General features: G+C 39.9%; 1 protein-coding gene across 1 annotated transcript; it reads right to left on the bottom strand.

Moving 5' to 3' along the window:
• Position 1: 1 nt before the first annotated feature.
• Positions 2–10,052, bottom strand: LOC135114408 (uncharacterized; the record flags this gene model as incomplete). Its single annotated transcript, XM_064030311.1, is given in 9 exon segments — positions 2–55; positions 395–510; positions 739–817; positions 819–958; positions 1,803–1,908; positions 3,091–3,264; positions 4,018–4,230; positions 4,650–4,773; positions 9,947–10,052. Coding segments are annotated over 9 exon segments (1,026 nt in total), but the record flags the coding sequence as incomplete, so codon positions are not given.
• Positions 10,053–12,952: the final 2,900 nt, after the last annotated feature.

Consider the following 12,952-nt stretch of genomic DNA (forward strand, 5'->3'; position numbering starts at 1 on the left):
CATCCAAGTCCAGGAGGATGTTTTCAAGCTTGATGTCTCGATAGATGATACCAAGCTGCAATGGATCCCAGTTGTTAAACAAATGCAAAGAACAAAACAGAAAACCATCAGTTAAAACGGAGCTGCGTATTCTGTAATTGCTATTGAGAATACTCTTAACCTGGTGTAAGTCTGAGTGATAAAAATGCAACACTGCCTGTGTGTGTGTGTGTGTATACATGTGTGTGTGTGTGTGTGTGTGTGTGTGTGTGTCTTAAATTTTTTCTATCTGAGGATTAAACTTTTCTATGCTCCCAAAATAGTTTACCAATTTTTTTTTTTTTTTCATGAATTTCTTATACCAGGCTAGAGTTTTCCCAATGGTACATAATGTGAGGTACTCAATGTGGCTTACTTTGTGCAGATGCTCAAGGGCAAGGATGACTTCACCAATGTAGAGACGGACTTCATCCTCATGGAACCTTTCTCGCTGGTAAAGGTGAGTGAACAGTTCTCCTCCGCTGACATAGTCTGAACAGCAACACAAAAATAAACAATAAATTCACCATGCAACAGAGAAAGATATAAGAAAAAAGGAATAACAAAAAAATTAACATTGATTTAAATGCACAATTAAAGTTTCCTTCCCTCCTTGAATTTTCCATAAACACTGATAAACTGAGCTGAAGATGAGGTAATTTCACCATGGGAGAGGGAAAATACAAACACACACACAGACACACAAATGGTAATACTAACCAAGGATAAGGTGGAGTTTAGCATCAGTTTGGAAGGCATAGTGAAGGGTGACCAGGAAGGGACTCTGCTGCACTGCCTCTTAACACCTGCCTCTCTGTCTTGGTGTGCTCAGTTGTCTTCTTCTTCTGTACGATGGTCGCTTTCTTCAGAACCTTCATGGCATACAACTTCCCTGCATCCTTCCCCGATACCTTCCGCACCAGAAAGACTTTGCCATAAGCTGTGAGGAGAGAAAATCTTGACTTAACAAAACAAATGGGGAATGGCTGTATACCACTTGCCTCTGTCTCATGAACAGAAGAACATTTGAACATAAGAAAATAAGGGAAGCTGCAAGAAGCCATCAGGCCTACATGTGGCAGTCTCTGTAAGTTAGCCTTTGTTCTGGTGGTGAATGAAGACCTCTTATAGTATATTACAAAGCACAATATATCTATCTAACTGTAAATCTAAGGTCCCTGTTCTGAAACACTTCTGCAATGCATCTCTACTACTTTCAAAAGGGTCTAGTTAAAGTGACAGGTTTTTAAGGATAATTTTATGGTTTTAGTGACAAATCAACAAGATTTCCACATTATTATCAGGAAAATAACTCTTGAGAATCTGGCTAATCATCTCTGTGGCCTTTAAAAATAGTAGTGGTGAGAGACCAAACTGTTTTAGAATACAGTCTAACACTCCAGGCCAGAATACAGGAACAGGTAGAGGAAGTAAACTCGGCTAAGTTGTATTAATTTCGTGCGTTCTACAGAGAGAGAGAAAGAAAGGTGTTTATGAATGAAGGGAGAGAAGGAGGAGGAGGAACGGGAGGTGGTGTGTGTGTGTGTGTGTGTGTGTGTGTGTGTGTGTGTGTGTGTGTGTGTGTGTGTGTGTGTGTGTGTGTGTGTGTGTTTCAGGAGTAAACAAAAGGGAATGTTTGCTAGTACACACACACACACACACACACACAATATTAAACACACACACAATACTAAACACACAAACACACAATACTACAAACACACAAACAATACTACAAACACAAACACACAATACTGAACATACAAACACACACACACACACACCTTCTCTGCCCAGGCCCTTGACACAGCTGACGGAGAACAGAGCCCTAGGATTGATCACCTCCCAAGCCTTGGTCAAACTGGCACCGATGTCCCTCCTCCTTCTGCCCTGCGGTGGAAGAACAAGACACAAATCTGATTCACACACGACGAGACAACAGCGAACGTAAACAAACAGTGTTGCCAACTCAGGGAAAGGGAGTTTTACTGTACAAGGGATAAAATACAAGTGAATCACCATGGAAACACCCTTTGAAAACCCACAGTAACTTCCACTACAGCCTTGATAACACTACTTACCCTAGATCACCCCCAAACACCCCTATATAACCCTGAAACACCACCAAGACACCATTAAACACCCCAAAACAAACTATTTACCTCAAAACACTTGCAAAACACTCTCAAAACACCATTAAACACCCCAAATCACACTATTTACCTCAAAAACTTGCAAAACACTCCCAAAACACCATTAAACACCCAAAAACAGACAATTTACCTCAAAACACTTGAAAAAACACCCCCAAAACACCTCCAAAACCCCAATAATACCCAAAAAAAGACAATTTACCTCAAAACACTTGCAAAAACACCTCCAAAACCCCAATAATACCCAAAAAAGACAATTTACCTCAAAACACTTGCAAAAACACCCCCAAAACATCTCCAAAACCCAAAAAATACCCAAAAAAGACAATTTACCTCAAAACACTTGCAAAAACACCCCCAAAACACCTCCAAAACCCCAATGATACCCAAAAAACAGACAAAAACAGACAAATATACCCAAAAACAGACAATTTACCTCAAAACACTTGAAAAAACACCCCAAAACACCTCCAAAACACCCCAAAATATCTCAAAACATTCCTAAACACACAAACAGGAGTGTAATGAATTAATAAGTGAAAGAAAGCAAGAGAATGTAAACAAACAGATGATAATGAAAAGAAAAGTGATTTAAATGAGATTGTTAAGATGTTTTGATGGTTTATGGTAAGGAAAATGAGAGAAAGGGTTTGTAATGAATAGAAAGGATGACAGAAAGGAAGGAATAAGAGGGAAAAGTAAAGAAATGAGGAAAGGAAAGAGAAAATGATGCTTTACTCACAATGCACCTCTCTTTAACAACATTCAGAGACACAAGGAAATACAAACAAATTACAAAATAAGCAAAGAAAGAAAAAATGAAAGGAAAAAAAAAAAAGCAAAAATTATACAAAAACCAAAAAAATATACATAATAAAAAAAATAAATGAGAGACACACACACACACACACACACACACCTCAGGCAGCGATTCCTGGAAGAAGACAGCAAAGAATATTATGTTAGCCACAGTGAGAGTGCGTGCATAGACAGCCGAGGCCGCGAACCACACAGTACTTCCCCAGCGGGAGAACGCAGCCCCCACAGTGTGCCCGATGGTGAAGCCTATGCTGAATGTCACGCCAATCAGTGCCTGTGGGTTGAGGGGAGGTTAGGAGAGGGTAGGCTGGTTAGGTTAGGACACACCGACAACACACCACAATATAAATAAGAAATAAAATAATGCATAAGAAAATAAAAAGTTAAAAAAAAGTAAACTAACAATATATTTTAAACTGCCACAACACCTTTAAACACCGTCAAAATACTCCAAAACACCCAGAAACACTCCAAAAACACACCAAAACACTCTCAAAATAACCCAAAACACACCAAAACATCCCAAAATACCCCAAAACACCCCAAAACACTACAAACACATCCCAAAACACTCCAAAAACACACCAAAATACTCCAAAAATACTCCTAAACATCTCAAAACACATCAAAACATTTCAAAAACATCCCAAAACACTTTAAAACACACCAAAAATCCCAAAACACCTCCACAACACCACAAAACACTTCAAAACACCCCTTAACCACCCCAAAACACATCAAAACACTTCACAACACACCAAAAACACCCCAAAACACTCCAAAAACACCCCAAAAACACCTGAAGACTCCCTCAGAACACTGAAATAGAATAAAACACAAAATAACAATAATAAAGAAAACAAGCTGCAATATTGAACAGCAGGAACACAAACAAACACACACACACCCTGTAAACAAACAAACAAACAAAAAATAAATAAATAGATAATAGGATAAAAAAATTGAAAAAATAATAATAAAAACAAGCTAAAAATATATAAACCAATACAAAACACAACACACCCACATACCACCAAAACAAGACAGAGTGGAACCTCGCAGGAACGCTGATGATATGCTGGTAATAAGTAACACAGGAGAGCAGAGAGGAATACAAGCCGCTGGAGTCGTGCTTGGAGTAACAGTCGAGGAGAGCAGAAGACAGAGGCACCACCACTGTGAAGCCGAGCAGGTCCAGGATCAGACTGCCGAATACCACCTTGCTTGTCCGCGCGTTCCTCTGTGGGTGTTAGGTTAGGTTAGGTTATGTTAGGTTAGGTTAAGTTAGGTTTGGTTAGGTTAGGTTAGGTTAAGTTAGGTTAAGTTAGGTTAGGTTAGGTTAGGTTAGGTTAAGTTAGCATATGTTAGGTTAAGTTACGTGAGGTCTTTTTTATCTTTTATTTTTTTCTCAGTATATTTTTCTTATTGTATTTAGTTGCCTTTGACCAGTGTCTCTCCTATATATACAAAAAATAAAACAAAATAAATAAATAAATAAAGTAAAACAACATTTTTTACGACTTTAAATCACTTTCCTGACACACTTGTGCATGGAGGCAGTGTTGCATGAGCCTTGAGTGACAAATATTGCAGCGTGTTGACAACCAAACACTTTACATCTCAGCTTAGCAACACACACCAACACAACACCCTGCTCACCTTCTCTTTGATGTCCGCAGCCTGTACTGCCCCTCTGTCCCTGCCGTCCACCTCACCACCGCTGCCGCTGCCACCGCCATCGCTGCCGCCAACCTGCTTGCCGGATCGGAGGGTTGCCATTGCTCTGAAAGTTACATTAGGTTAGGTTAAGTGGGGCTGTGGGAAGAGGATGTAGGTTAGATTAGGTTTGGTTAGGCTAGGTTAGGTTAGGTTTGGCTATGCTTCGTTCAGTTAGGTGAGGTTAGGTTAGGCTATGTTAGGTTTGGCTAGGCTTCTTTAGGTGAGGTTAGGTTAGGTTAGGTAAGGTTTGGCTAGGTTAGCCTTGCTTAGGTAAGGTTTGGCTAGGTTAGATAAAGTTTGGTTAGGCTAGCTTGGGATTAAGACACGAGATAGGCAGTCTTGGGGAGGAGGAAGCACCAGACAGAAGTTAGGGTAGGCTTCTTTGGGTTAGGCTTGGTTTGGTTAGGAGCAGCTGAGGAGTGTGAAGCTCCACCACGTTAGGTTAAATTTGAGGTAATATTTTAGTCATATTCTCCCTCACCACCAAAATTTTCCCACTGTAAAAACTTTAATATTTTTTTTTCTGAAGGCTACAAAACAAATCACTCGTTTTCTCATCCCAGACCCCTAAACACCAACCCTTTCTTCCTTCACACACACACACACACACACACACACACACACACACTTTCCCTCACAGCACAAAGGAACATAGACGAGCAATTAAATCCACAACAGCAGCAGCATCAGCCAGCCAGCCTCTTTTGACTTAAATGTAGGAAACTTTTAAACACGTAGATATAACATTTTCTTCTTTACACACACACACACACACAGCATTATATATATCCTCTCACTTTCTCCTCGTGTGCTTTATATCACTACTTCCGTGACGTGGGAGAGTGAGGGAGAGCGAGAGGAAGTTTTATCACCAGCTGGAAGGAATCTACCGCTTTGTTTACATCTGAGAAGAGAAAACGCGGGTGTCACTTCTGTCAACGGAGTTACTAATCCAAAGCTGAGAGAGAGAGAGAGAGAGAGAGAGAGAGAGAGAGAGAGAGAGAGAGAGAGAGAGAGAGAGAGAGAGAGAGAGAGAGAGAGAGAGAGAGAGAGAGAGAGAGAGAGATTGTCATATAACCATTTTATACTCAAGATAATAAAAGACAGCAAGCGTTTAATTATTCACTTTTCAACTTTCCCCGCTTGTCTCTAACCTTTTTTCCACTGTGCTGGTGGTGGTGGTGGTGGTCACACACTTGCATCTAGTAGTTTCATATATCACAACATACGCTATAACACCCCTGACACGCTTCTACTATCACAGCCTCTCTCAAAAACACTCCAGAATCTTTTATTTTACCTGAAGCACACCACTTCTACCCTCAAAGACCCCATTCTTACCTGCAACATGCCTATAACATAACCAAAACACCTCAAAAGCAAGTCCAATCACACTAAAACACCTTAAAACACCTTAAACATACCCAGAACATTCCTAAACGCACAAAAAACATCCTAAACACATCGAAAAAGCACCAAAATATCCCCAAACACACTTAAAATACTCCAAAACTCACCTAAATTGACTTAAAACGCATCCAAAACACACCGTACCAACCCAAAACACACTCAAACTCATCCATAACATCCCAAAACACACTTAAAACATCCCAAAACGCTGAAAACGGCCCAAAACACAATTAAAACACCCCAAAACACACCCAGACTGACCTAAAATACCCAAAAATACCCACAAACGCAGACACAACTCACCCGTATCCACACAAAACACACCCAAACTCATCCATAACATCCCAAAATACACTTGAAACATCTCAAAACATTGAAAACAGTCCAAAGCACACTTAAAGCACTCCTAAACAAGCCTAAGACACCCCAAAACACACCAGAAACACTAAATATTGACTCAGACATCACCAAATCCCTAAAACACACACTCCAACACCCCCTAAACACCTCCAGACACACTCCAACACTCCCTAAACACGCCCAATACACTGAAAGCACTGTCAAGGAAGACAAATACTACAAAGACAGACAGGGCAGCAGGGAAAATTAACCTAAATATTGTTTTCTTAGCATTTTTCTGTTTTACCACCTCCTCTATTCCTTCTCCCTTCATCTTCCTCCTCTATTTCTCTTATTTTCTTACTCATTCTACTCTTATCTACACGTCTGAGTCTAGAAAGACGTGGAAACACCAGGAAAACACTGCAAAATACGATAAATATTACCGAGGAGACAGCGGAGCCGATCAAGGTCCCGGGTCCATGATGGCGGCCGTGACGTCACGGCAATTTTACGTACCGTAACGGATTTCATTTCGAAATTGACCACTCGAAAAAATGGAGCTAGGCTGGAATGCCTTATATATTCTGACTTGACAAATACTTAAACTAATATTCACAATATTAAAACAGCTCCAGCCAGAGTAGTATTTAAAAAATATCCAAATGAAATATGGAAAAAGTGTTGAAATATTCGGCCCCATTTAAATCATTGAAAAGTCCCCCACATTTGAATTTTCAGGAACGTAAAAATTTTTTAAAAATCTGAACTATCATCTTACACCATCAAAAGTTACCTGGAACAAGAAGTAAACAAATAAAACCGAAATTGTGTAAAAAACAAGTGTTGGAACCTAAATACGATTAAAAACCACTGAAAATTCCACCCATTTTCACTCAACAACAAGATAAAACACTTTAAAACATACGAACTATTTTTTCAAGCAATGAAAAGTTAGTTACAAGCTGAAATAGAGAGACAATAACATAAAAAGTGTTGTAATAACAACTTTTAACAGGACCATAAACCATTTTTAAAGTCCACTTATTTCTCTCAACAGGAACGAAGAAACATTTTGAAAATCATAAACAATTTTTAGAAACACAAAAGACGTAATTAGAGCGTGAAATAAAAAAACAAGTTTGTCAAAATACTGCCAAAAAAACTCCCCACATTTTCATAAAGCAACACAAAATTGAACACAACTCAACACAAGCAACGAAAACACTTCTAAAGCAAATAATTATTTTTATAAACCATAAAAACATGCTATACGAGCAGAATAAAGAAGTTAAGAAAAATACCAAAAAAATTTTGAAACCCACAGGATGAATCAGGTTGGCAGAGGTAGCCAGGCATCATGGCGGCCCTTGACAGTGGAGAGAACGGCCGCTATTTTGCCTGTTATTTTTCCATCGTAACTAAATGAGGCAATGGCGGATATATCTAGCTAGCGGATATGAAAGCCTAGTCATGGGGCTCCACTTAGTGACGTGTTAGGCTTACAATAAGTGAGAAATGAAGCAGATATTGGCGGACAAATGGGGAAGGCTGCCTCCACCACAGCTGATAACATTAGTAAAGTTTATTTTTTTTACGTCTTTATAATTCCTGTCATGGTTAATTAGTAAGAGTTTTGTGGTGGAGGCTTGGAGAGCTTGTGGCACCGTGGAATGCTGAGTCACATCAATATATTCCTAACGAGGTGCAAAAACATGAAATACGAGGCTTAACAATAAATAAACAGTAAGGTTAACCACTGACCTGACAGCCCTGTGTTGTTGTTGTGGGTGACATGTAACAACACTATCATAGTTACCGCCTATTACATCAGACTGTGCAAATTACCTGGCTGGACAAGTGGTGGGCAGGTTTCTTACCAATATTAGCCTTGGTGGCACTGCAGGCACCTCCCGGCAGGCACCAAGCTTGCACCAGCACACGCAGGCAGCCACCACGGCCCCTGTCACTGTCTTGTTCTGCGAAAATACGTTAAATAAAGCAGCAGTTTATGGCACCCTTTAAACATAGTGCCTTGTGTCTGACGTCTGGTACTGTGTCGTCCCTCCCAGCCTGCTCCGCACAATACGCAAGCAAAACTATCCACAAGACACTTTTACCTTTCAATAACAAGCACCAACTTCTTTTATATTATACTAAACTAATAGAAAATTAAATGTAAAAAATTATAAGCCCGTAAAAATAAATCTCAGGCCATTATAACTGTAATTGTCAAAGTATCTAGACATTACTGATTGAAGCGCCAAATTCAAACTGGTCCTGGCGGGCCTTGCACTGCAATGTCTCGTCCCTTGTGTGGCGTAATGTGAAATAATTGAAAAGCTTGTGTGAATTGAAGGCTTGGCTTAATACTGTGTTATATTTCAGCTTATCATTATTAAGTATTTACCATTTGACGTTAAAAAAACAACAATACTTCACAGAGATATCGAAGTATAACAGAGGCTCCCATACTGTAGCTAATGAACAACAGAGAATTACCAGCCTTTCTCTGTGTGTCAAGGAGAGCCCACCTGCATGGAATGAATATATGTTTTTAATTAGTCTTTTGTGATTAATCTTTTTAATATATCTGCGCCAATGTAAACTAGTATGTACTTAGAAGGCTTACCAATGTGTGGGTTGTGGTGGGTTTGGTGCTACTCAAAGGGAACACGTGCTGGAGAAGTCCGGGAAGCACTGATGTACAAATAACTGAGCGTATTTCAATTCACATAAGTCTCCCATAAAAATAAAAAGCTGACCTCCGTTTTCTCTCACGAACGTAAACATTTAGGCTATTTTTTTCTTTCTTTATTGTTTTTTTTTCTCTCGTCGTTTCTCTCTCTCTCTCTCTCTCTCTCTCTCTCTCTCTCTCTCTCTCTCTCTCTCTGACTTTCTACGTATTTTGCCTGTCTGTCCTCGTGTGTGTGTGTGTGTGTGTGTGTGTGTGTGTGTGTGTGTGTGTGTGTATCTTTCATTTATTCGTTCATTCATTATTTCATCTTTCATTGTATTATTTACCTCTCTCTCTCTCTCTCTCTCTCTCTCTCTCTCTCTCTCTCTCTCTCTCTCTCTCTCTCTCTCTCTCTCTCTCTCTCTCTCCTCATTTTACGAAGCATATCACCAACTATCTAACTAACAGAGAGAGAGAGAGAGAGAGAGAGAGAGAGAATTTATAAGTAACCAAAAAACAGACAGGCTGAGTGAATGTAAGTGTGTGTGTGTGTGTGTGTGTGTGTGTGTGTGTGTGTGTGTGTGTGTGTGTGTGTGTGAGGGAGAAAAAAAAATCTTGTCAATCACTGGGACCATAAAGAAACACCCATGAAAACCCGTGTCACTTCAACAAGTAGTGGAGGTACGGAGCAATGCCTCAAATTATGTGAGGAAATGAATAACCTCTCTACATCTCTCCTGCCATTCCGTTCTGCCCTGAAAACATGCTGCATTGATTAAGTGGATATTCATAGTATTATCTCACTACTCACCGGCTTTCCAGGGCCAGCATGCCTCACAAATAAGGGCACTCCGCTGGACGCTGCCTTACCTACCAGTGCACATGCCGCCGTGCTCGAGTTGTCACACGGCGCGGCCTTCAAGTGAGTCCAGCGTGCCAGATTGTTTTGGCCATATTATCGTACTATACAGGTTGAAATTATTGTACTTCTGGTAAAATTATCGTTCATATGTAATTATTCTAAATATTATGCAAAACTGCCACTTTCCAAATACGGAATTTAGGTTTTATATATATATATATATATATATATATATATATATATATATATATATATATATATATATATATATATATATATATATATATATATATATATATATATATATATATATATATATATATATATATATATATATATATATATATATATATATATATATATATATATAATATAGACTATGTATGTAATCACGTGTGCTGCAGCTAACATTTCATTAGTGTACTATGACTCACTTTATAATCCTAATGTGTGTGTGATTCACTTACAGTCGTCTGCTGGTCACCTAGTCAGCCGTTACCCTATGGAAAGAACTCATAGTGACCGATCTTTGTGTGTATGTGTGTGTGTGTGTGTGTGTGTGTGTGTGTGTGTGTGTGTGTGTGTGTATGTGTGTGTGTGTGTGTGTGTGTGTGTGTGTGTGTGTGTGTGTGTGTGTGTGTGTGTGTGTGTGTGTGTGTGTGTGTGTGTGTGTGTGTGTGTGTGTGTGTGTGTGGGCACCGGCAGGGTAAGGCCTCCATGAATCGATGTCACATCAATAGGCTGGTGCATTATGAATGGTTTATCGTCCCGGAGTGGTGCGTGCTGCAGGGCGGGGAGTGGCGCGTAATCTCATATTCCTTGACCTCAGGTGGGGAAATCAATACATAGATGCATACCCAAGTAGATCTGACATTCCTATACAGTACATACAGACACACAGACATGCAAACACAATTGTAAACACACACACACACACACACACAGAGAGAGAGAGAGAGAGAGAGAGAGAGAGAGAGAGAGAGAGAGAGAGAGAGAGAGAGAGAGAGAGAGAGAGAGACTGACAAACAAACTCTAGTCGCCTCAAAAGTCTCCACAACCCTTGGTGAGGAAACGGGGTAAATTAACTTGCGTGTGCTGAGAGTTATAAATAGAGACGCTCAGGAGGATGAGTCTATGTCTCCCAAAGCCGCAACACGCTGGGACACCCTAAAAATCCAACAATACGTGTAGAGAAGGAGTGACACCCATTCACCGTTGAGGCCCCGAGGAAGAAGGGAAATCATGAGTTCACAGGATCCATGGAAATGTGTATGGGGGGCGAGTCACTCCACCGCGATCTCCTATAGACCCAAATGAGGGTGACCGTGGTGTTTTTATTGTGTTTCTTGCAGCAGTCAGTCAGTCTTAGGCGCGTCATGCAAGGGTTCAATGTAGCGGGCGAGGGAAAGTCATAAAGAGCGGCAGGATTTTTTTTGTGTGTGTAAAGGAGACTGGCTGAATATAGATTAATGAACAGCTTGATTGCCGCTCCCACGTGACCAATGCAGCGCTTGGCTTTTGTCAGAATGTGATGCTTGTGACCTGATATCCATCTTATTATTCTTATTCTTATTCTTCTTTTCTTCTTCTTCGTCTGCGTCTTCTTTTCTTTGTCCTCTTTTTACAACGAGACTTTATGATGCAGACGACACGAACCAAGATCTTAAGATAATTTGTACGGAAGACCAAACACAAACACACACACACACACACACACACACACACACACAAACACTTATTTACATATGCGTTATACGAAAACCAAGTCTGTAACTCGGTCACGTCTACTAACATGTACCTCTGAATCCTCCCAGTCTACCCTGTACTTCTCCATTTTCTTATATCCGCCCAGGCCACTCCATAATCCTACTTGATAATCCTCTCCACTTCTACATCCTCCCAGCCTACCCTACACTACTCCCATCCCTCTTTCTCGGCCCGCTACCACCCAGAAATCCCCCTCGTCATCCCTTTGACAAACAGTAATTTGTTGTCATCCTTCTTTATGCTTTTCATTCACCCACAAAAACTTGGGAGGATTGAGAGTGAAAAGAAACGAAGCTCTGTAGTGACACTCGTGACAGATGTGAGGGAATCCTTTTTCTTTTTCATTTTTTTTTTTCTAACGTGACGCCCGAGGCAAGCCGCTGCACACTATTAGTTGATAACTGGATTTTTTTTTATAGTGCAGCGTGATATGTTGGAAGTGAATAATTCTACTCCTTTTAAAGAGATGGCCACCTAGTTTTGAGGCATTATAGATATATTTATATAAAAGTGAGCGGTGTGTTATAATATGTTTCATTAAGAGCACGTACCGGAAAATTATAAGCAATACCTGAGTAAATTAAATATAGAAATGTTTAAGATTTTCATGTCTTTATGTAGCCTTCAGAAGATGGAGAAGTATTTATTTTATTTTTTTTCAGCGATGTCTAAAGTCTTGAATGTTTTCCAACCTAAACGCTGCCTGCACTTGGGCGCAGTACTTCTTGTATGTGATGTTCAGGATAATTTTCTTTATTCGCATATAAAACAAATAAAAGAACATACACCTAAATATCAAACTAAGATCTCCATCAATCGACAAGCTCATGTGACAGACATCTTTGTGGACTCAGTCAAATTGCTATTAGTGCTTTAAATTGTGTCAGAAAACTGAGTGTAGGTGTGTCCGGCCCGTCCAAGTCCTCAAGGCACCATTCTTCCTCTTGTGGGTGGAGCCAATTAGGACAAAATACCTTATATTTCTGAACTAATACTATTATTTTTTTCTCTCTTTTTTCCTTATTTATAGCGACCACCAAGAAGACTTCGTATGAAGCCCAAGAAAGCCTCAGCAGCAATAGATATTTGCTTCATAAAAAAAAAAGTTTTCACATTCAACATTTCACTGCTAAAGTACTCACGCCTACATATGTATGAGCACGGCAAATACCCACAGTGTTATATTTA

The sequence above is a fragment of the Scylla paramamosain genome, chromosome 27 (genome assembly GCF_035594125.1).
Source record: "Scylla paramamosain isolate STU-SP2022 chromosome 27, ASM3559412v1, whole genome shotgun sequence".
NCBI lineage: Eukaryota > Metazoa > Arthropoda > Malacostraca > Decapoda > Portunidae > Scylla > Scylla paramamosain.